Source organism: Equus przewalskii, chromosome 5 (genome assembly GCF_037783145.1).
Source record: "Equus przewalskii isolate Varuska chromosome 5, EquPr2, whole genome shotgun sequence".
In the NCBI taxonomy this organism is placed as follows: Eukaryota; Metazoa; Chordata; class Mammalia; order Perissodactyla; family Equidae; genus Equus; species Equus przewalskii.
This window is the reverse complement of record NC_091835.1, coordinates 16,970,912-16,995,859: the sequence shown is the minus strand read 5'-3', so window position 1 is coordinate 16,995,859 and position 24,948 is coordinate 16,970,912. Positions and strand designations below refer to the sequence as shown.

At 41.8% G+C, this 24,948-nt stretch overlaps 1 protein-coding gene across 2 annotated transcripts in view; it reads left to right on the top strand.

Moving 5' to 3' along the window:
* DNER (delta/notch like EGF repeat containing) overlaps positions 1-9,343 on the top strand; it is a 302,394-nt gene extending 293,051 nt beyond the window's left edge. For both annotated transcript variants that reach the window (XM_070620042.1, XM_070620043.1), the window contains 2 exons: positions 28-274; positions 8,332-9,343. In XM_070620042.1, coding sequence (XP_070476143.1) covers positions 28-274; positions 8,332-8,443 — 359 coding nt within the window. In that variant the 3' untranslated portion in view covers positions 8,444-9,343. The remainder of the gene's footprint in view (positions 1-27; positions 275-8,331) is intronic.
* The last annotated feature ends 15,605 nt before the right edge of the window (positions 9,344-24,948 follow it).

The window sequence follows — 24,948 nt, the reverse complement described above, 5'->3', positions numbered from 1 at the left end:
CAGCCGTTGGCTTATTTTCTCCTGCAGACCTCCAGTGGAAGTCTGGGCACATGGCAGAGAGTCTCACCAACATGCCCAGGCACTCCCTCTACATCATCATCGGGGCCCTCTGCGTTGCCTTCATCCTGATGCTGATCATCCTGATTGTGGGGATTTGCCGCATCAGCCGCATTGAGTACCAGGGCTCTTCCAGGCCAGCCTATGAGGAGTTCTACAATTGCCGCAGCATCGACAGCGAGTTCAGCAACGCGATCGCTTCCATCCGGCATGCCAGGTGCGTTGCTGGAGGGGGAGGTGGGGGAGGAAGGAGATGCTGCTTTCACATCTGCATTCTTGGTACCAGGGTTATATTATAAACAGGACTTTACATCCACAAAGAGAATTTCAAAGAAATGAACATAGATTCAAGGTGGTATTGAGGACAGATAATTAGGCCTCTTGATAGACAAACTCCTTTGAATTTGCTGCTAGCTCTGTGTTCACTGAATGCATTCATTCATTTAATTTGTGTTTATCTGTCCTATAAATACCTGATTCCTGATTCACTGTGTATGAAACATTTTTTGATGATTTCTTTCTGGAATGTCTTAAGCTATGCTGTTCTTCCAACAGTCAGCATGGATATAAATGATTCCATTTGCTTTAAGGGCTTACTTAAAGAATGACGAACAGCCATGATTCTGCTGTAAGAGTTCATATAATATAAAACAGTGTCATTTTCTGGAGGAGAGACAGGAGTTAGCGTGGTGTCATGGAAAGAGGGTGAGTTTGGTGTCTGAGGCCAAACATCACTGAGCCCAACCACTCCATTACTTGACTCTGTATTTCAGACGGAGCATTTAGCCTTCCACAAGAACAGTCACCTCAACTGTCGAAAAGGATGACTCTACCTATTTAGGGAGTTACGACAATCAAATTAAATTGCAAATATTAAAGGATCATATAAACAGATATCGCTATATCTACTTCTCCAAATCTTTTATAACGCTAAAAAAAAATCAGTTAATCTAACATTTTGTTGACTTTTGCAAAGCATATTTCTACAAAAATAATAGTGATGTTGTGCATTAAAGAACGCCGTTGTTTCTTTTAATTGGTAAAACAAGCCAAAGCACACAATTCAGAGAGTCAATGACTGTAGTAAAAAGTGGGCTGAGCTTGGTGTCTTAACACTGGGGCTCAAGGGAACTCTTAGCTGCATGATCTTTGTTGGGACATCGTATGTTGATATTGATCAAGACACAAGCAGATCCAAATTCGGTATGAATGGCATAGAAGCTCAGAGGTTCAGGAAGTTTACTTTCTTCAAAAGGAAGCCCCCCAGCTCAAGACTCAGATCTTACAGAGATCTTGCCACTCCAGTGCAAGCAAGAACTGGGGCCTGGCTTCCTTGGAGAGGAACCAGTGGGAGAGAGAAATTGGGAGATACAGAGCATCTGCCCCAGTGCCTGGGTGGGAGAAGGGTAACTTCTTTGTGGAGCCGCACCAGCCTTATTTCTATAACTATGAGGGGAAAAAAGAGAATTCAACCCTCTTCCAGGTCAGGGTCTACACAGCTGCCCATCGTTGGCTCCTTCCTTTAAGAGTCAACTCAGCAACGCCGCTTCCAGGAAGCCCTGAGACCAGTCCCTGCAAATCTCACCTCAATTGTTTCCTTGACTCTTTCCTCCACTAGCCTGCCCATAAAAGGCAGTGGTCTTATTACTCCATCTCCAGTCGGTTCTGGCACGTGGTAGACCTTACCTTAAAATTTGAGGTGTGAAATGAATGAATGATCTCTGTTAAGAGTTGGCATAGGATGTCTTGACCTGCCTGACAGGTGGATTCATCTCAGGGCACTAGCTTAGTAAGTGGTACCAGCCTGCAGGAGTATTTGCAGCATCCTGAAATCATTGGGTGAGATGTAGACGATGTAAAAAAGGGAACAGACAAGTTCCTTTGTTGCTCAAGAGTCTTCTCTCCCTTCTCCAACCCTGGAGGGGCTCCATTCATCAGAAAGGAGCGGAATCCTTGGTTTTATACAGGGATGTATCAGGAGACCCGAAGAATCAGATTCCACCCCAGAGGGATCTCTGGCTCAGATCCTTTTGCGTTCAAGAGGAAGAGTGTTATATTTCGGCCTCAGAATAGTTTAAGATAGATTCTTCTGAGCTTCCTGCTTATATAGCCCACTGGGAAGATATTTAACTGAATTCTCTTGGAAAGAAAGAATAAACTTGAAAGCAGTTACAAACCTGGTTCTTATTTGGTGCCGATTTTTATCAAAAATATTTACTGCGGAATTCCTCACCAGCAAGCTTCTACATGCACCAGTGACTACAGATAAAACCACTGAAGTTAGTACCTTTCCAAATATCCAGAAATGTTCCCCTCTAAACGTTTATTCAGCTACGACCTGTGGCCTCTACAGTGTAGCTCTCTGGAGGCCCTGGCTGGGTCTCTGGCTGGTTGGCCCTCTCTGCTCCCTTTTCCTGGAAACCCTAGAAAGACATTGACAGAAATTAACCCTTTCGATATTACCCTCTTCCTGGTTTTTAGCAGTGGGCTATAGCTAATGTCCATTTCATGGCGTGTCTCCTTGCTGTTAGACTGGAGGTGACCTTGGATCAGAATGACGGCAGCAGTGGCTATGCAGGACGAATACTGAGTGGGTCATCCGTGACGTTCACGAGTGACTGAGGACGTATCTGGTGACTTGACGTGAGCAATCAGTGGTGCTGAGGCTGGACTGAGCAGGAGCCCCCTCTCTCCTGTCCTAGGAGCATCTGTTCTATGGCTGCTATGCTTACACTCAGGCTGGAGAGAGTTTATAAGTGACCAGTGGGAGCGAAACCACGACTCCCCAAGTTCTGCAGTTGAAGTCACATCTCAGTTGCTGATTGCTCACTGTGCGACCAGCTATTATTGCCTAATCACAGAAAACAACAAAAGGAGAGCTGTGAAAGGGTATGGTCACTTTTTCTAATGGCATCTCCCGATTTGGGTCTTTCTCAAGGTCAGGTCCACCCGACATTCTCCACGGTAGAGTTTTAGCTGTTGACTTCTGGGGGAATGTGAACTAGATGAGTGTACACTCTTTGATCTGCCTTATAACTGGTTACAGTATCTTTTGTTTCTTTAGTGAAATAAGGTGTGCAAGACTTGTCACCAGGGGCCGGCTCTGTGGCCGAGTGATTAAGTTCGCACGCACCACTGCGGCGGCCCAGGGTTCGGATCCTGGGCTCAGACATGGTGCCACTCGTCAGGCCACATTGAGGTGGCATCCCACATCCCACAACTAGAAGGACCAGCAACTAAGATATACAACTGAATACGGGGGGGTTTGGGGAGATAAAGCAGAGGAAAAAAAAAAAAAGATTGGCAACAGTTGTTAGCCCAGGTGCCAATCTTTAAAAAAAAAAAAAAAGACTTGTCACCAAATATGATGGTTAAGATGTTGGTAATATTGGTACTACTGCTACCACAACTTCTGTTGGTGCTTCTCAGATGGTTAACATGGCTAGACATATGCTAAACCCTTTGGAGAGAGGGGCTATGCGTGATTCTTATTGTCTTCTTCAAAGGCCTGCAAAATATTTTAGATTTTGTGAGCCATAGTCTCTGGGTCTCTGTGACTACTCAACTCTGTTGTGTGAAAGCAGCAGAGGCATTATGAATGGGCACAACTGTGTTCAATAAAATTTTATTTAAAAAATAGGCAACAGGCGGGGCCTGCTTGATGGCGTAGTGGTTAAGTTCATACGCTCTGCTTCCGCCGCCCAGGGTTTGCAGGTTCAGATCCCAGGCATGGACCTAGCACCCTTCGTCAAGCCATGCTGGGACAGCATCCCACATAAAGTAGAGGAAGATTGGCACAGATATTAGCTCAGCAACAATCTTCCTCAAGCAAAAAGAGGAAGACTGGCAACAGATGTTAGCTCAGGGACAATCTTCCTCACCAAAAAAAAAAAAAAAAAAAAGGCAACAGGCTATAATTGGCTTTCAGGCTATAGTTTGCCAATCCCTGGTCTACATTATAATTTTCTCTAGCTTCTGTAATTTTTTTTTTACAATTAAAATGTACCATTATGGTAAAGAAAAACAGTGTGTTATTTAAAAAAAAGAACAGTTGTATAAAACTCCTGCCATAACAGGTTTAGTGCCTGAGAGTTTAAAATGGAATTCTATAGGTATTAGCTTATTTCTTAACATGTATCCAATTCTGAGAAACAAAGGAAATATAACAAGCTGTTAGTATTGTAAATTTAAGTATGAATGGACATTCATTTTTCATTACGTGTGAGCTCGCCACTGTGATAGGTGTGTTGTATTTCATTGTGTTTTTTCAAACCATTTTAGCTTCCATGGGGTAGATACTGCACTTTGGGTGGAGATGTCTGTATCTCACCTCAGGAGTTTGGACAGGCTTCTCGGCAGCTACTTAAGTCATAGTGCAGGAATTCCAGCTCCAAGATAGTGCTAGGGGTGTTAGTCCTCCTTGAACCAGGTTACCTTTGTAACTTGCATTAGACTTTGTGACCCACACTGGTCTGGAGTTGATCCCATTAGCACTGTGCACACAGCTGAGTTACCAGTCTAGTCACGACGGCATGCTCCTAGTTCTCTGGTTTACTTTGCACATATACGGTGGACGTGTGGCCGCTCTCGAGTGGTTTCAGCCCACGCATTGTCATACTCAGTGGATCTGAAACACTCGTTCTCAAACCCACCTTGTCAATGTTCAGTTCCATGGCAACAGTTGAAGATTAGAGCTCTTTGAGCTATACCTTGTTGATGGACTGCATAACACGGAGGATTTAACTTTCTAGATTTTTTTTCTTTTTTAAAAATTTATTTATTTATTTTTGTGAGGAAGATTGGCCCTGAGCTAACATCTATTGCCAATCTTCCTCTATTTTATGTGGGATGCCACCACAGTGTGGCTTGACAAGCGGTACTAGGTCTGTACCCGGGATCCGAACCTGTGAACCCTGGGCCACCAAAGTGGAGCACACAAACTTAACCACTATGCCACCAAGCTGGCACCTTAACTTTCTAGATTTTGAGGAAACAAATTCTTCTTCAAACTATGAAATCAGATAAAAAATGAAATGAGTATTTGAAACATATTCAACCTAGTAAGATGCTTAGATTTGTCTTCTCAGCCAACCAATTGATTGTGATTGACTATATATGATTGGCTGACCCTCCTGTCAAAGTTCCCACAGGAAACTGTCCCACGGCTGCCATGTTAGGATACTGAGAACTTTTCACTGGGATTGCCCAATTTTTAAAGTTAATTAAATTAATTTTATTAGTGGAAATTTGTTACAAATGCATCTAGCTATTTTTTTTAATTGTGATAACATTGGTTTATAACATTATATAAATTGCAGGTATACATCATTATATTTTGATTTCTCTGTAGATTACATCATGTTCACCACCCAAAGATTAATTACAGTCTATCACCAGACACATGTGCCTAATCACCTCTTTCACCCTCGCCCCTCCTCCCTTCTCTTCTGGTAGCCACCAATCCAATCTCTATCTCTATGTAGGGGTTTTTTTGTTGTTTTTATCTTCTATTTATGAGTGAGATCATATGGGCTTTGATTTTCTCCCTCTGATTTATTTCACTTAGCATGATACCCTCAGGGTCCATCCATGTTGTCACAAATGGCCAAATTTCATCATTTCTTATGGCTGAGTAGTATTCCATGGTGTACATATACCACATCTTCTTTATCCATTCATCCCTTGATGGGCACCTGGGTTGCTTCCAAGTCTTGGCTATTGTGAATAATTGAATATAGGGTGTATGTATCTTTATGCATTTGCGTTTTCATGCTCTTTGGATAAATACCCAGCAGTGGAATAGCTGGATCGTATGGTAGTTCCATTCTTCATTTTTTGAGGAATCTTCATACTGTTTTCCATAGTGGCTGCACCAGTTTACACTCCCAGCAGCAGTATATGAGAGTTTCCTTTTCTCCACATCCTCTCTAACAATTGTTGCTTCCTGTCTTGTTAATTAGAGCCATTCTGTCATACATGAGGTAATAGCTCATTGTAGTTTTGATTTTCATTTCCCTGATAATTAGTGATGTTGAACATCTTTTAATGAACCTTGTGGCCATCTGTATATCTTCTCTGGAGAAATGTCTGTTCAGATCTTTTGCCCATTTTTTAACTGGGTTGTTAGGTTTTTTTTGTTGAGATGTATGAGTTCTTTAATATATTTTGGATATTAATCCCTTATCAGATAGATGGTTTGCAAATATCTTCTCCCAATTGTTAGGTTGTTTTTCATTTTGTTGATGGTTTCCTTTGCTATGCAGAAGCTTTTTAGTTTGATGTAGTCCCATTTGTTTACTTTTTCCATGTTTCGCTTGCCTGGTCAGACATGGTACTTGCAAATATGCTGCTACAACTGAGGTTGAAGAGCACACTGCCTGTGTTTTCTTCTAGAAGTTTCATGGTTTCAAGCCTTACATTCAAGTCTTTAATCCATTTTGAGTTAATTTTTGTGTGTGGTGTAAGATAATGGTCTGGTTCCTATTCTTAGAGGGATAGCTTTCAGTTCTTCTCCATTGAGAACGATATTAGGTGTGGGTTTGCCATATATGGCCTTTATTATGTTGAGGTGTTTTCCTTGTATACCCAAATTCAGGGTTTTTATCGTAAATGGATGCTGTATCTTCTCAAATGCTTTCTCTGCATCTGTTGAGATGATCATGTGATTTTGTTCCTCATTTTGTTAATGTGCTGTACCAATGCATCTAGCTATTTTATGAGAAATAGATTGTCAAAATATTTGCACCTTAAAGTAGCCTCTGAAAGTTGCAGGCTTGAGGGGCAGTGTAAGACCCAGTTGGCTTTTACACCATTGTGCCTTTTCCTCTTGTCGTGTTTCAGGCCTCACTCACTTTAGATAAACAGACCAGAGGCTGGGGTCCGACTGCATTTATGCACACACAATCCCACACCTCTAGTAAGGCTTCACACTTTAGACATGATTTTATTGAAGGCTTTTTATATTGCTGGAATAACAGAGGGTTTCTTGGTGTCCTAATGCTTTAGCTCTTCATCTCTGCATTTTGCCTGGTTGCCCATCTGACATGGTGTGTGTCTTTGTGCTCCTGAAGGGCAGGAAATCTTGAGTGAATTGGATGAATTAAAAAAGATGGATGAATGTTTAAAAGCACAAGATCTTATGAAGAAGGCAGTTTTCTCATTTCCCACTCCATTCTACTTCTCATCTCTGTATGTGAGAAGACAGATTTTCCAAGATATGAAAGAAGGAAATAAGAATGGAGAGGAGATGGGCCGGAGGTCCTGGAAATAAGCCGCTTGATGTCCTGGGGGGCCCATCTTAGCAACCTCTTAAGATTTCTTTTTTAATGAACCCTGTTTGACTTGAAACAGTTAAAAAATGTCGTCAGTAAAGAGGGAGGAGGGGCGGTGGGTTAGTGTGGAAGATTGTTTAAATCATATTGAATTTCAGGGCTTCAGGGAAAGCAAGGTCCTGAATGGGACGAGACCACCCAGAAGTTGAATTGGCTTTATTTTAATAATCGCCATCTTAACACTCATTTGGCAGGAAGTCTTGAAATTGAATTTTAACACCTCTGGCTTCTGGGTGTCAGTGCTGCTCTCAAGGGGGTTTTGATACATACAAATCTGTTGGGACAATGGCTTTGTGCTCAGAGAATAAACAATGGCTTGTGTGTGTATGTGGGGATTGAGGAGTCATAGGTGAGTGGAATAGAATGGTGTGTGCTGGCACAGTTTGTGGACAAACACCTCGTAGTTTGAAGTCTTTTTCTCCCTCTGCCATTCTCCTCATGTTGGGACCTCAGATGACCTCTGAGCCTTCACAGCCCTTCTGAAAGTCCCACAGGAGAGGCTGTCTGTCCAGTCCAGGGAAGACCACCCTGGCATTCTGCATTCCAGTCACTAGAGTGGATGTCAAATAAACTTGCCTCTCCAAGTAGTTCTGCATCTCAGAAGAAAAAGACAAATCGATACATGTTTTCTTAAGACCTATTGTGGAGCTGTCACGCCCGATTGCTTTGCCAAGATTTAACCCACAAGCTTCAACATTAATTTGGACTCTACGCTTTGTGAAATCCATCTTTTGCATCCTGCACGGAAGACTAATATTTATCCTCATTCAATGTTAATATCAGAAAGTCTTAAATTTCTGTACTTGCTAGAGAGGATATTTTTTGAGAGTATTTTTATAGTTCCATTTGATTCTTGCATATAAGTTATTCGTACCACTTGCCTTTAAGGGGGCTTGATATCCAGTATTTATCTAACCAGAATTCTGTCTCACTGTGATTTCAGATTTGGAAAGAAATCCCGGCCTGCGATGTATGATGTGACTCCCATCGCTTATGAGGATTACAGCCCCGACGACAAACCCTTGGTCACACTGATTAAAACAAAAGATTTGTAATCTTTTTTTGGATTATTTTTCAAAAAGATGGGATACACCACTCATTTAAATATTTTTAAGAAAATTAAAAGCTTAAGAAATTTAAAATGTTAGCTGCTCAAGAGTTTTCAGTAGAATATTTAAGAACTAATTTTCTGCAGCTTTTAGTTTGGAAAAAATATTTTAAAAACGGAATTTGTGAAATCCGTAGACTACGTTTTAATGTACCTTCAGCTCTCTAAACTGTACGCTTCGACTAGCGTGTGCTGTTTTCCTGGTAGACACTATCACGAGACCCAGATTAGTTTCTGTGGTTGTTACAGAATAAATCTAATAGAGGGGAAGTTTCTATTTGATGTGTGAGTGCCGGCTTTCTGAGTAGAGTTAGGAAATACGTGTAGAGTATGACCCATAATACAGTATACCCGTTACTTAAAAAGAAGTCTGAAATGTTTGTTTTGTGAAAAAGAAACTAGTTACCTTTATTATTCCTAACCCGAATGAAATTAGCCTTTGCCTTATTCTGTGCATGGGTAAGTAACTTATTTCTGCCCTGTTTCGTTGAACCTCGTGGAAACATTCTTTTGAGTTTTTGTCATTTTCGTAACACTTGTCAAACTGGGCCTTGAAAACATACATATTGAAAGGGCCTAGGGAGGCAAATTTCAATCAACTGAATCTATATTTTCCTTAAAATGTCAAGGTTTTTATATTGTGAGTAAATTGAATTTACGTTGGAGTTGTTTGTTGCTAAAAGGTAGTAAATGTACGCAAGTACTGATTCCTTTGGGACTAAGTATTTCTCACAGTGCATCTTTATTTATACCCAGGACATTTTTGTGGCTGTGTTTGATTGATATGTGCTTCTTCTGATTCTTGCTAATTTCAAAGAATATTGAATAAATGTTACCAAGTCAAGGATGCACTTGTCTCTCGTTCTTTTAAAATGATATAAAACGTTTTGGATTTGATATTGCTTGTCAAACAAACAATCCCACTGTTTTTTATATTTTAAGTATTCCAAGGAGTACATTTCTATGGCTGCCGGAGGCTTCCCTACCATCTAGAAATGGTCCAGCTCATTTTGTAGTTTTGTTCAGAGCTCTTCATTCTTTCAAGGAAATGGCACACACAGCAAAGTTATTTCCAAGTGGTTTGAACAGTGGAGCTCTGGCTTCCTTGACATATATACCAAAGTCTCCACTTTGCACAACTGGACTTGCATCCGCTGGCCTTGGGCCACCAGCCCTGACCCTGCTGTAGTGGCTCCTGCTTCTTCATTTCATGAGGCTGTAATTTTGTGAACAGTTTGATCTGGCTATGATTTTCTTCAAGAACTGAAGGGTGACAGGGAGTCTGAACTGGTTCTTTTCTCAATGTCGTGGGTCAAGTTAAAAAAAAACTTTTTAGGTACAAATAAATTTAAGTCACGTTTTATTGATAAAGGATTATACAGTTTACTTATAGGGACAAATTAAACAAAAGTAAGAAAGATTCATATTAAATAAGTATAACATTTTAAGTAACCACTCGTGACAACCCTGGCAGACACTGTTATTTGCCTCCATGAAAGCCATTCCTCTCCACTTCTTTCAGTTCACTTTGGAAGTGAAAATGCCACATGTCAGCTTTCCTAGCTTCCTTTCCTTTTAGGGTGAGCATGTGGCTCAATGTTGGTCAGTGGGACCTTCAAGGAAATCTCCTGCGACTTCCTAAAATTCTTTTCCTCTGGATAAGAGAGAGAACTGAGCCTGGACTCCTTGTTGCCTGTTGCTTCCTGCCTGTGTGTGCTTTTTTATAATAGCTGCAAACCTCTCTCAGCCATGAGGGGGAGCTTTGCCCAATTCTGAGCATGGCAATGGAAAAAAGAAGCAAAGAGGCTGGTGCTTAGTGATGAAATTGAGCTTTTTTTTTTGGTGGTGGGAGGCTCTTAAAACAGTATCTTATTTTTTCCAGTTCTATTGAAGTATAATTGACAAAACTATAATATATTTAAGGTGTACAACGTGATGATTTGATATTCATATGCTTTGTGAAAGGATTCCCCCTATTGAGTTAACTAACACATTCATATTTTTTTTTTTTGGTGAGAACATTTAAATCCTACTCTTTTAGCAAATTTCAATTATATAATACAGTGTTATCAACTGTTGTCACCCTATTATCCATTAGCTCCTCAGACCTTATTCATCTTATAACTGAAAGTTCGTACCTTTTACCAACCTCTCCCTATTTCCCCAGCCTCTGGCAACCACTTTTCTACTATTTCTATGAGTTTGACTTTTTCTTCTTTTTCTTTTTTAGATTCCACATGTAAGTGATACCATGCAGTATTTGTCTTTGTCTGGCTCATTTCACTTGGCGTAATGCCCTCAGGGTCCTTCTATGTTCTCACAAATGGCAGGATTTCCTTCTTTCTCGTGGCTGAATAATATTCCATTATAAATATGTATATATATACACATCACATTTTCTTTATCCATTCATCCGTTGATGGACACTTAGATTGTTTCCTCACCTTGCCTATTGTGAATAATGCTACTGTGAACATGGGAGCATAGATATCTCTTTGAGATAATGATTTCATTTCCTTTGGATATATACCCAGAAGTGAGATTGCTGGATCGTACGCTCATTCTTTTTTTTTTTTTTTTAAGATTTTATTTTTTTCCTTTTTCTCCCCAAAGCCCCCCGGTACATAGCTGTATATTCTTCGTTGTGGGTCCTTCTAGTTGTGGCGTGTGGGACGCTGCCTCAGCATGGTTTGATGAGCAGTGCCATGTACATGCCCAGGATTCAAACCAACGAAACACTGGGCCACCTGCAGCGGAGCGTGCGAACTTAACCGCTCGGCCACGGGGCCAGCCCCCGCTCATTCTATTTTTAATTTCTTGAGGAACCTCCACTGTTTTCCATAGTGGCTGCACCAATTTACATTCCCACGAAAAGTATAAAAGTGTTCCCTTTGCTCTGCATCCTCCCCAGCACTTGTTATCACTGTCTTTTTAATAATAGCCATTCTAATAGGTATGAGGTGGTATCACATTGTGGTTTTGATTTGCATTTCTCTGATGAATAGTGATGTTAGGTACCTTATCATGAACCTGTTGGCCATTTTTGTGTCTTCTTTGGAAAAATGTCTGTTTAGGTCCTTTGCCAATATTTAAAATCGGGTTATTTGGGGTTTTTTGCTATTGTGTTATATGAGTTCCTTGTGTTTTTTTGGATATTAACCCCTTATCAGATATGTGGTTTGCAGATATTTTCTTCCACCTCATAGGTTGCTTTTTCATTTTGTTGATGCTTTCCTTTGCCTTGCAGAAGTTTTTTAGTTTGATGTAGTCCCACTTGTTTACTTTTGCTTTTGGTGTCAAATCCAAAAAAACCATCGCTAAGGCTGACGTCAAGGAGCTTACCCACTAAGTTTTCTTCAAGGACTTTTACACTTTCAGGTCTGACGTTTAAGTATTTAATTGATTTTGAGTTGATTTTTTGTATAATGTAAGATAGAGGTCTGAAATTGAGCTTTTAAACCAACCTTGAACTGCCTGCTTAGGAATTTTTGTTAATTTTGCACGTCCAAGATGGTAGCCACTAGCCATATGTGACTAATTAAATTGAAGCTTTAATTAGTTAGAGTTTAATAACATTAAAATTCAGCTCCTCAATTGCACTGGCCACATTTCAGCTGCTCAATAACCATTTGTACCAAGTGCCTACCATATTGGACAACACAATTCAAGAGCATTTTCATCATCACAGAAAGTTCTGTTGGACAGTGCTGGGGTAGGTAAATGTCTTTCTTGTTTAAGCCATTTTTAGTGGGTATTCCATCACTTGCACCACAGTTGCTTTTGGAGTTGTGTTATATATGTGTTAACAACTCAGAGTCTTACGGCAATGTGGAATGGATTGTGTTCCCAGTAATTCTCTTGAGAGATTGGACTCAGGGGTTTTATGGGAGAGAAAAGAGGGCGATAGAGAAGCCAGTGAGAGTCCCACTGTGGACAGCTTGGGTCATCAGCCTGTGGAGTTGAGCATTTTCTTAGAGTCCATGGAGAGTCATGAAATGGTTTTGAACAAGGGAAATTTGCTACAATAGAAAGGGCACAGACTTTGAAATTGTTCATAACAGGGTCCAATTAACTCTGATATGATTTGAATTACTCTTCAACCTCAGTTTCTTCAGCTACAAAATGAGGATGAAAGGGGCCATTTAGAGCAGGGCTTGGTAAAGTATGGCCCAAGGGCCAAATATGCCCAAAGCTTGTTTTTGTGTACCGGCAAGCTAACAGTGGTCGTCTCTGTGTTTTAATTTTTCATAAGCTTTTAAACTGAGAATAGATTTTGATTTAAAATAAAGTTGTGAAGACAATACAGAGAGTTTCCATATAGCCCACATCCAGTTTTTCTTATTATTAATGTCTTACATTAGTATAGCACATTTGTGACAATTATCGATCTATTGTTATTAACCAAAGTCCACACTTAATTCAGATTTTCGTATCTTTTACCTAATGTACTTTTTCTGTCTCAGGATCCCTGCATGGCATTTAGCCACCATGTCTCCTTGGGAAACAGTCGGCTGTGACAATTGCTCAGACTTTCCTTATTTTTGATAACTTTGACAGTTTTGAGGTGTCCTGACCAAGTATTTTGTAAAGAGTCCCTCTATTGGAATTTTTCTAATATTTTTTTCATGAGAAAACTCATCCCTTCTTTTGTTTCATGCCCAGCAATTGTTCTCATCCGCAGGATCCTTAGGAATTCACCTCTATCTCAAATGCACATCGAAGATGTTTCCAACCAAATACCGATCTCTTCTTGAAAGGCCTTTCTGGTGAATGCTCCCAAGAAAGTTAAATTCTCCACATGTCATTTCATCTAATGTAACTGTTGAGATGCCTGTGACTGCAGGTAAGACACAACCCAACACACACACTGACTTAAATCATAAGGAAATCTTGTACCTGGTAGTCTAGAAGCAATATTAGCTTCAGGATCAGCTTCATCCAGGAGTTCTGGCTCCATTTTTTGCAGTTCCCTTGGTCTTGTCCTCCTCTGTGTGTTGGCTTCATCATCAGGCTGCTTCTCTTGTGATGGCAGAATGGCCATCATGGTTTCTGTCTTCACATACTCTGCCTGCCCTAAATAAATGTATACCCACTCACCCCAACTCTACTTTACCCTGTTTCTTCTTATCTTGCATTAATGTTTTTCATCATACTTGGCACCATATGACATGCCATTGAGTTATTTTGCCAATTGTTTATTTTCTGTTTTTCCTACTATGACTTGAGTTCCATGTTTTGTATTGCCAGTGTGTGCAAGAATGCTCAGCATATAATAGCTGCTTAAGAAGTATTTGTTGAAGGAGTGAATGCTAGGACATCTAGAGGATATCTTGACTCAGAGGCTCCCTCTTAAGAGTGAGGGGATTTCATTTTTAGCATCTCCCAAACATCCACTCAACTGTCATTGGCCCAAATTGGGTCATGTGCACCCTTTGGAATTATCACTTATGGCCAGCTGAATACCACACACGCACTAGTGAAGGCCTTGATTCCTGAAACGATCACTGTTGACGGGCATAGGATTATCCTGGAGCTGGGAAAAGGGTCATCACCCTTGGGAACACAGGACACACAGAGAGGGCTGCGGATGGGAGAAGCACTGGAGCAAAATGAAGTGCAGTTATGATGGAGGAGGACAGAGTGGTACTAGGCAGTCATTAGAATGTCCTGTACAGCTACAGATAAGATAAAGATATATGTTTATAGATAGATAAAGGAGTGACTAGGGTGGGTGGGAAAGGTGAAGAATTATTAGACTAGGAGTTTGCAAACCTAGATTTTTATCTTGGCTCTTTCTCTAATAAGCTGACAGAGCTGGGCAAGCCATTTCACCTCTCTGGACCTGTGCTTTTTTGATATTGAGCAGTTGGACTAGCTTCAGAGGTTATGGCTTGACTTTCAGGCCAAATATGATACACAAATTTTTTTTGTTTGTCCTATACTGTGTGTGTAAACCAAAATTTGAAAATAATTAGAATCTCTCCCTCTCTCTCTCTCTCTTTCTCTCTCTCTCTCTCTCTGTCTCTCTCACACACACACACACACACACACAAATCAATGTTCTGGTTTATCTTGACAACTCAGAAGATGTGGCCACACTGTCCATATTACCATATGGCAGCAAGTAGCTGAAAGTGAAATGAAGCTGCTCCTTTTAGATAGATGGGCAAAATCCCCACCAGTCCCTAATGTCTCAGTGACACTAAAAATGAATGTTAGTTACCACTTATAATTTTATTTGCCCAGCTAGTTTTGTTTTGTTTTTGCTTTACTTTCTTTGTGTGGATAAACATTTTTTTCTAGCCATGCCATCAAAATAGGTAAATGAGTGTGACACTCTGTGAGCTGTGTGTTTCGAGGAAAATGAGATAGCATGGTTCCCTGTGGAAATGAAGACTGTCTGTCTGTGTTTTATATGCAAAAACACCTTCCTACGTGTTAGATTACCTTCCAGGGCCCTGAGGATATTTGAATTTGGGAGCCTAGGACTAGATCAATGATTTTAAAAGTTATTTTTTTAAGTATATTGTCTTCCAATGAAACATTATTTGGAAGTGTGATATGTAAATCAGATTAAAATAAACAAAATGATCTGACTAGTCAAGGGGCCCTGGTCCCCAGCTCATTTGGCCCCACATACCCTCCCCCCTCACCCCAGTAATCTCTGAGGGGATGGGAGGAGCCATGAAAGTCCCACAGAGGAGAGTTTGAAAACCACTGGACTAGCTAATCTATCCCCAAGATTCTTCTTCTCCCCGTCCCTCAATTCACCCTTCTATCCAACAGGTGTTAGTGGAGCATTCAGCATGTGTGAGGCAAGGGCTGGACAGTTTCCTTCATACGTAACATCTAAGTCAGGACCTGAAGGCTGGGTAGAAATTACCCAGGTGAAGGGAGGGGGAGGTATGTGAAGTCTCAAAGAGTGAGAGTGAACACGTCTGAAGAACTAAGAAAACTGAGTCAGTCTGGAGCGTTCACCTGCAAGGTCAGGCTAAGCATGCACTACTCTCTGACCTAGCAATTACACTCTCAGGTAAATGCCCAAGAGCAACAAAATCTTGTGTTCAAAAAAGTCCTGTGTGAGAATGTGTATCGTGACTTTATTCATAATAGTTCCCAATACAATAGAAAACCACTAAAAAATAAAAAGGAGAGAGGTACAGAAATATGCAGCAACACATCTGACTCTCACACTTAGATGTTGAGCCGAAAATTCAGACACAGCAGAGGACATCATTCGTGATTCTGTTTACATGAGATTGGGCAAAACCAATTTATGGTGCTAGAAATCCAAACAGCGGCTGTCCCTGGGTGCAGAAGGTGGGAGGATTGACTAGAAAGGGGTCAGAAGGATACTTCTGGGAAATGGAGACAGTCCATCTTGATTTGAGTGATAATAACAAAAGAGTATCCATTTGTTGAAAATCATCAGACTATATACTTAAGATCTGTGCAGTTTACTGTACATAAATTTTGGAAAGTCAATAACATTTTAAAAACAATAAGATCACTAAAACAGTGCAAGAAGAAGCAACCCAAGTGCCCATCAATAGATGAAAGCATAAAGAAGATGTGGTATATATATGCAATGGAGTACTACTCAGCCATAAAAAACACAAAACCGTGCCATTTGTGACAACACGGATGGACCTTGAGGGTATTAAGCTAAGCAAAATAAGTCAGACAGAGAAAAACAAATACCATATAATTTCACTTGTATGTGGAAGATAAACAAACAAACACATAGACGAGGCGAACAGATTGGTGGTTACCAGAGGGAAAAGGGGTGGGGGAAGACAAAAGGGCACATATGTATGGTGATAGATAAACACTAGACTATTGGTGGTGAACACAATGCAGTCTGTACAGAAACTAAAATAGAATAATGGACACCTGAAATTTACACATGTTATAAGCCAATAAGACCAATAAATTAAAATAAAATTTATTTATTAAAAATAATTTTTTTAAAAAAGTGCAAGATGGAGAGTCAGTGGCTTGAAGATGGAGACGTAGGCAGGGACCAGAAGTCTTCTAGGGTTGGGGGCATGGTGGTTTTGTGGCAGGACATGAAGAAAGCGGAGGCCATGTGCTGGTGAGGGAGGGTAACCATGCGGGATTCAAGCAGAAATGAAATTCAATGAGCGCCTTAGAAATCTCAGCTTCTGGATTGAATCAGAAGCTCCATGATTTCGTAATGTGGGCTTTGCTCAGATGAATTTCCATGCTAGTTATTAAAATTTCTAATCCAGAGATTAAAATTTAACCCGAAGATACATTCCCAGACTGCTGTGTGGCAGTAGAGACTGACAGACAACCAATTGTTGTCATCTTTCTGTTGGCTTCTTTGAAAATCTCTAAATTGCTAAAGAAGATGTTCCCAAAATTGAAATTCTTTTATTATTAAACTGGTCCACGTGGAAAATATTCCATGGCCAAATTATCTTTTAATAAGGCGATTTCCTGCTTTCCCAAGTCAAAAGGCCCCTGAACAATTTGAAATTCTGATATTGTGGTTTCTTTATATTGGAGCCAAACAATTCTTGCACTCTTTCAGAAATGTGACTTTCATGGGGAATTTCAGTTTAACTCGTTACGGCGTGATCTTCCTTGCCGGATGATGAATGTAAATCCCTTCAGGACATAAAGTGTGTAATAAACATACAAAGTGGTCCTTAGATCAAGCTGAATTTTAGGCAGACCTACACCAAAACACACACACACACACACACACACGCACAGACACACAGAGACAGACTTGCTACGGAGGGGCAGATTTTTAAAACCAATGAATTAGACCAGGGTTTCTTCAGCTCTGTACTATTCATATTTTGGTCTGGATTTCTGGATTATTCTTTGTTGTGGGCTGTCCTATGTGTTGTAGAGTGTTTAGCAGCATCCCTGACCTCTACACACTAGATGCCAGTAGCACCTCCCAGTTGTGACAACCAAAAATGTGTCTAGATATTGTCAAATATACCTTGGGGAACAAAATCACCACTGGTTGAGAACCTTTGAACTAGACAATCTCTCACTGCTTTTCATTTTTTCATCTGTCCATTCATTCTCTCACTCATTCAATTCATTCCATCCATTTATACTACAAATCTTCATGAGCACCCATGGTGTGTTGAATAGGTAGTGTTCTCAAACACCTCCTCATGACACACTGGTGTCTCAGGATGGGTCTAGGGATGTGGAGCCGACAAAGAGCTACTAATTCTAAAGTATTGAATTCTGTAAATGTCTTGCTTTTTCATAATCTAGAATGATTCAAGATTTTCTTTGTAATAAGATGACTTGCACTTAGGATTCCAATAAAAATAACAGGTCAAAGTGTTGATCAGTTTGTACAAATTATACCTCCTTTACTCCTCACAACAATCCAGTGAGGTAGGAACTTTTATTACTGCCATTTTTAAGGTGGAGAAACTCAGTCCTAGGTGTTTAAATAGGTTTCCGAAGTCTCACAGTTTGTAAGGCATGGAGTCAGTTTTAAGACATAGAACCAGACTCTTGCTCAAAACCACCATCGACCCATCCATCCATCCATTTATCCAGTTATCCATCCTTCCATCCATCCATCCATCCTCCCACCCACCCATCCATCCATCCATTCACTCACCCATCCATCCATCCATTCATACCCACCCATCCATCTATCCACTTATCTATCCAACCACCCATCCATCCATCCACTCATCACTAATTCATTAGACCTTAATTAATTCACCCAATTAACAAATATTTATGTGCCAGTAGGCACTTTCCTTATGGCTTTTCAAGTTTGCTTTGTGAGGGAAGAAGAGAAGTGCCATGACAGCAGATCAGCCAGGAATTGCTCACCAATCTTGGATATCATGAGCTTCATCAAAGATGGTGTGTCTGTATCTCGTAACAGTAATGGATGCAGGAAAGTTCCCTTCTGAGTCTCAGTTCAGAAGGTAAAGAAAAAGAGTTGGCTCTGAGCTTTGTGCTTGGGAGTGAGGCTTTCCCTGGGGCAGGTGGATGTCAGGCCTTTGCTGTTGTCCTCTCAGTTCCTCTACTGGGTTGCTGCAGGCCATTGACCCTGGGCTATATGAGATGGGCAGTGGATATGAAGGCACTTTCAGAGAGACAGCTAAGCTTTTCATACTGACTTAGGCTTCCTGTGGTTGAGAGGTGAAGGGTGTTTGGAAATTACTCTGTTCAACCCTCACTCTACAGACGAGCCAACTGAGGCCTCGGAAGACTAGAAGATGACTTTCCCAAGGTCAGTGAGACACCAGTGTTATTAAGAAGCGGAAGATGGGTTCATGTAGCTGGAAGGATGAGCAGCACATACCCGGGAACATTGTACACACTCAATAAATGGTAACTTATTATTATTCCTAATGGGCCCTTGACTCCTTGGGCCATCTGAGGTCAGCTATGTGCACAGAAGACAAGGGGTGGTATGTAGAGAGACCAGAAACTGGCTTCAAGAGAGATGACTTTACGAAACTCTGCTTGCTTACCACATAAACACGTTATTTTGACTCACCTTACAGAAGTCTCACAAGGGCTTCAGCTCTGAACTCAGGGAATTAAGCACGGAAAGTATTCAGTACAGGATGATATTCATGTGAAAAGTCTTCCTTTCCTCAAATCAGGCAGCTAGAGACATGACTCATGTGCTTTGTTCTTTATGTGAATTTTAAGGCGTGCTACACGTGGATTTACCTTAATTCTCACATAATCTCAGATGCTAGTGATGAGAAATCATTACGTAATAGAATAAGAACTGCTATCCAAACAGTTTTAAATGTGGAATTGTCTGTTTTGGAGGTAGTGGGTAACCCTGAGGCACTAAGGTTGAGTTGATGGTTACTGTACAAGTGGGTCGGTTATGTTTCAAGTCCTTATTTTCAGGGTTCAGCAGAGTCAACCTGTCTTGAAAGGCTGCAACTATTTAGATCCTCTCCATAAAAAATGGGTGATCTTCCTGCCATGCATCCACTTCCCTTGAAGGCAATCATCACTTAACACAGATAGGACCAATTTTCAATTTCCAGCTTCTAGGGAGGACTCATTCCCAGATCCATTGCTTCCAAGCACCAAACAGCCTTTCCTTTAGCCTCTTCTACTTTGTTTAGATGCTGACTTGACTAGATTGTATGGTCCTTCTGGGTGGAAGTTCCATCTTTTATGTTTGTCTCACTCATCAAAGGTATTCATCATCTGTTGAGTGGTTATCCTTGTCCACTCTCTCATGCGCCTCTCCCACCCATCACATCTGGGGCAGTTAAAGAGCATCAGTAAGCTCTTCTCAGCCCCTAATGTTTCCTTCTCTGATTCCTTTGTTTTCGTTATTCCAAATGAATACCTTTGTATCAAATCAGAGTTTCCCAAGCTTGCCCGATTATGGGAATCACTGTCATGCTTGTGAAAAGAACAGACTCCATGGCCTTCTTCAGTGGAAAGAGATTCAACAAACATCTGTTCCAGGGCTGCTTTGGGCCATGTTCTAACAGTTTAGGGTGAACATATTGACTCTGGTTGATTGTCTTCAAGGAACTGCAGTTGGAAAGGGGGTGTGTTGAAAGCTTTGGGTAGGAAGTGGGCAGAGGGTGTAGACAACTTTCTGTGTGCTCAAGCCTGGGCCTGCGCCATGAGCAGGACCTTTGGATCAGCTCAGCATAGGAGGTCTTCTACTTTGAGGGAGAGAGTAATAAAACAAACGATTGCTGGTTATTTCCACTGCAGTCCTGACCGCCCTCCTTAAACCCTGCTCATCAACTTGTGTATTGCCGAATGACTGGCACCAGAATTCATGCTGAGCAATTTATCCTCAGGGGCCTGGGCTCTCAGGGCATTTTTAAAGGTCTTCTCTCACTTGCAGTGAACTTGAAACTGCCAAGGACTAGGCTTAACGAAATGGAGACTTTTTTCAGCACAGTTGTCCATTTAAATCCAATTGTTACAGAAAATAACTCTGATCTCTCATTTCTGATGATCTCAACCGTTTTTTGTTTTTGTTTTTTTTTTGGTTAGGAAGATTGGCCCTGAGCTAACATCTGTGCCAATCTTCCTCTGTTTTGTGTGACACCGCCACAGTGTGGCTTGATGAGCAGTGTGCAGGTCTGCGCCCAGGATCCAAACTGGTGAACCCTAGGCCACCAAAGTGGAGCCTATGAACTTAACCGCTACACAACCAGGCTGGCCCCTCAACATCTTAATCTATAAATTGTACGTTTAATTTATGTGCACTAAAAAATAGATTGTTCTGTTCAAAATGCTCTCGGACTGAGATAACTAATTTCAGATCCCTTTGTAGCAAGGAGATCGACCTAGGGAACTTAGCAGAAACAAAGCTGCTTGCCTGGGTCTGCCTCTCTCAGACTTTTACAGTGTCTCTTGGGTGACTGTGCGTTGGCTAATCAATCTGGGGACATGAGGACAGAGTGAGGGCATCTGGGAGTCAGGTGTGCCTTCGAGCTCTGCTCCACTTGGCTTCTCTGAGCCTTGCACTGGAGGTGGGTTCGTTTTTAAGCTACTCATTAAATAAAAGGTTCTGGATCCATTGCTCTCCCATCTTATCTTTGCTCTACAGAATGAAGCATCTTTTTTGTTCTTCCTGCCAAAAGAAAGTCTTCCTCCCAAATGGCAAAGAGAACTGGACATGCTGTGTGCACTTGAGTAGATTCTCCAGCATTCAGCAGTGTCCCCAGAGAACGCTTCAAAGCAGAGGTGACTTCTGGAGAGCCATTTTGCTTTTCTTAGCCAGCAAGCCCTTACTTGTCCAAATCACCATATTCTTCAGGGAATTGACTTTCTGTCTTTAGATTTGTAGTATTAAGCTATGCTAATGTATTTACAAAAGGCCACCTTCTCCAAAGTCAAGACACACAGACCTTTTACCATGGACAGAGCTTGAAATCTGTCCAAGGAATCTGGATAATGGCTTCTGTCCTGTACTTATCCTCCGCGTCTACCCAACACCCTTCTGCCAACACTCTTCTGTTGGGAGTCCATCTGTTTCCAATAGGGGTCTTTTTTGCATATGTGCGTGTATGTGTGAGGAAGATTGGCCCTAAGCTGACATCTGATGCCAATCTTCCTCTTTTTGCTTGAGGAAGATTGTCACTAAGATAATATCTGTGCCAATCCTCCTCTACTTTATGTGGGACACCGCCACAGTGTGGCCTGATGAGCAGTGTTACGTCCGTGCCCGGGATCAGAACCCACGATTCCCAGACAGCTGAAGTGGAACATGTGAACTTAACCGCTACGCCACTGGGCCAGCCCCCCAGTAGGGGTTGCTAACAACTATTAGTCAATAAAAGTCCACTCTGCCTTATGGAAAGTTGCAAGTCTTTTCCTGTGTGGATTTCTGCTCTGGCAACAATGCACGCATTTTAAGCCACTGTGGACAGTTTGGCATTTTCATTAGCATCCTGTTTTGAGGTTTCATAGACTGTAAATGCAGAAGCTTCTATTGGGCGACTCCCCCTTCTTTTTAATATTTCACTTTGTTCATCAAGAAGAGGTCATGGTGCCTGTCTGGCGTTGGTACTCCCTGGCTGTGTGGCTGAGTACAGCGCACATCTCCTCCCTGGCTCTTAAGATTCCTCCTCTGTAAGAGCAAGTGGCTCTTACAGTGCTTTTGGACCTTGAGTTCTAGGATCTGTTTTCCACTTATTGTCGAAAATGTCCAGAAATCCCCTGCCCGTTGCCAGTTGATACACTTAAAAGAGTACATTAAAAGAGTTGCTTTCAACAAATATATTTTCCAAATGTATTTGCATTTTGACTCTTAGGTGATTTTTCTATAAGATGCAGAAAGCTTTACATTTTACACAAGTATTTCATCTTTCCCTTTGCGACTTCCATTGCTTAGCTTCTCAGAATGTCCTTAGAGCCCTGGTGATATTCTTATTATATAAAAAGCTTAGAAAAGTCCGTATGAAAAGTCCTAAAAATTCAATAGAGCAGTAGGGAAAGAAGACAGCCAATTTACAGAAGAAATGCAAATGCAAAAAAAAACCCCACCATCCAATTCACTTGTAAGGAAATGCCAAGTGAAGGTAAAATAACAGTGAAATGCCACTTTTTGCTTATAAAAATAACAAAGTACAAGGGGCTATGGTGACATTGCAGGAGTGGTAAAGTCAATCCTCTCCTATTCATGGGGGGCAGCAGCCACTCTGAAATCTGGAAGGGCCACAGTCTGATGGAGGGGAGGGGAGAGGGGAGAGGAGAGGCTTCAGAAAACTTTCTGTGAAGTTAGGTTTAGCTGGCATGTGTCCAGAGATGGAGCAGAAAACATCAATTAGCCAAATTAAAGAATGATGATGGGAGAGACACATTCGGCTACCCCTAGGACCCCAGAGAAGGAAGCCATCCTATAGCACACTCTGCAAGGAGGCATGTGGATTGGATGATGTGGCATCACGTGCCAAATGCCCAAGGAGTAAGGCAGGTCTCTGCCCCACAAAGACCCACAGCTTACTGAGGACAAGAGACAAACTTCGCACCAAGCATGAGGGAGCGGGAAGGCCACCTGGAGGGAGTGATGCCTGCGGGGAGACCAATGGGTGCATGCGGTTATTAGGAAGCTGGACAGGGTGGGGGCACCGGAAGAATGGGTGTCAAAGGGTAACTCCGTTGCTCTCCTGGGCTTTGGTTCAGTGAGCGCATGTGTGTGTGTGCGCGTGCACACGTAGCATGTGTATACTTTAAAAACAGATCTCATCCTAACGATGGCTGTTTTTTAACCTTTTTTTTCAATTTAACATTCTTTCAGGAGCATTTTACATTCATTAAACATAGTTTTAAAGTCTCTGTTCAAATATTTCTTTCCCGGGGACACCAGCCATGACCTGTCTTAAAGAGAACCCCTCTCTAGACATCTAGACATCTTTCCCACTCAGTTTTCTCCAAGCACTGATCACCACCAAACCTACAAGTACACACACACACACACACGTACAGCCCACTAAACCCTAAGCTGTGGGAACGCACATACCTGTCTCCACAGGGCCTGGCGTTCAGATGGGCACAGAGTAGGTATTCAATGAATATTTGTTGAATGAATAAATGAATGAATGAATGCTACATAATAGCCTATCCAATGGCTGCTCTGTAAAATTTTAAGTATATGTTTATTACTGGACATTCAAAAGATTTCTAACTTGTCACTTTTGTCAGTAAAACTACAATGATTATCTCTGTACCTAAATCTTCATCAGTTTCACTGAGGATTTCCTTTGGCCAGATCACTGGATGTGGCCTTGTGGGTAAGAGTATGAAAGTTCTGGGGCCGGCCAGTAGCGTAGTCTTAAGTTCGCAGGCTCTGCTTCAGCAGCCTGGGATTCACCAGTACGGATCCTGGGCACGGACCTAGCACTGCTCGTGAAGCCATGCTGAGGCAGCGTCCCACATAGAAGAACTAGAAGGACTTACAACTAGGATACACAACTATGTACTGGGGCTTTGGGGAGAAAAAAAAAAAAGAGGATGATTGGCAACAGATGTTAACTCAGGGCCAATCTTCCTCACTGAAAAAAAAAAAAGCCTGTAAAACTTGAAAAAATAAAAAGAGTATGAAGGCTTGCCATGGAGTTATCTTTTAAGGCAGAGACTCTGTCTTATACATTTGGTACTCCCATTGTCTAGCACACGGTCCAGAATATATCAATGTATTGGGAGCTCAAGAACTGTTTGGTGAATAAACCAAGTAAGCGGGCAGTGCAGCCAGAGGAGGCTTGGTCCCCTGTGAGTCTCGGTGCCTGTCTCGTAGGTCCTCCAGGAGCACGAGGGCCAGGGCAGCCTGGCACTGTGCGCTCTGCGCCTGGTGACTAGATGGTCTTCTCACCCATGGAGGCCTGTGGGTGGATAGCAGCCACGTGAGTCACTGTGACCACTAAGAACAGCCAGGGAGCTCAGGCAGCCTCGTGAAGCGGGCTCTTTGCCCCAGGAAGCATTTTGCGGATTCCAAGGATCAGAGGGGACCTTAGCAAAGAAATGGAATCTCATAGTCTTAACCTCAGAGGGGACAAATGTCTTCAACAGTTTTCTGGACTGTAATTGATCATGTTTGGAGCAAGACCGCAGAAGCGTCATCACAGAAGCCATCTAGAACACCAGGAGGGAACAAGACAAGGGCTAATTGGTTGTGTGTGTGTCTGGTGGGAGGCTGAGATCTCTGAACACTGGCTTGAGCCCCGGGCTGGCAAGGCAGCCGCTGGCTCCCTGGGCTGGGAGCCTGGGACCCTGTGCAGAAGAACGCCTGCTCCTTGCCACTTCCTTTACATGTGCTCTTCCAGAAGTCCCACTCATCGCTTTTTTCTCCCCTCGCCCATGCATGGCTTGTCTTGGATTTGGAGTCTTGGTCTGAACATGCAGAGCTGAGCCCCTTATTTTCCCTGTGTGCCATTTATGAGTTAGAAACCAGTAGCAAAATAGGAAAATGCCTGTTGGGAAGGCCTGTCT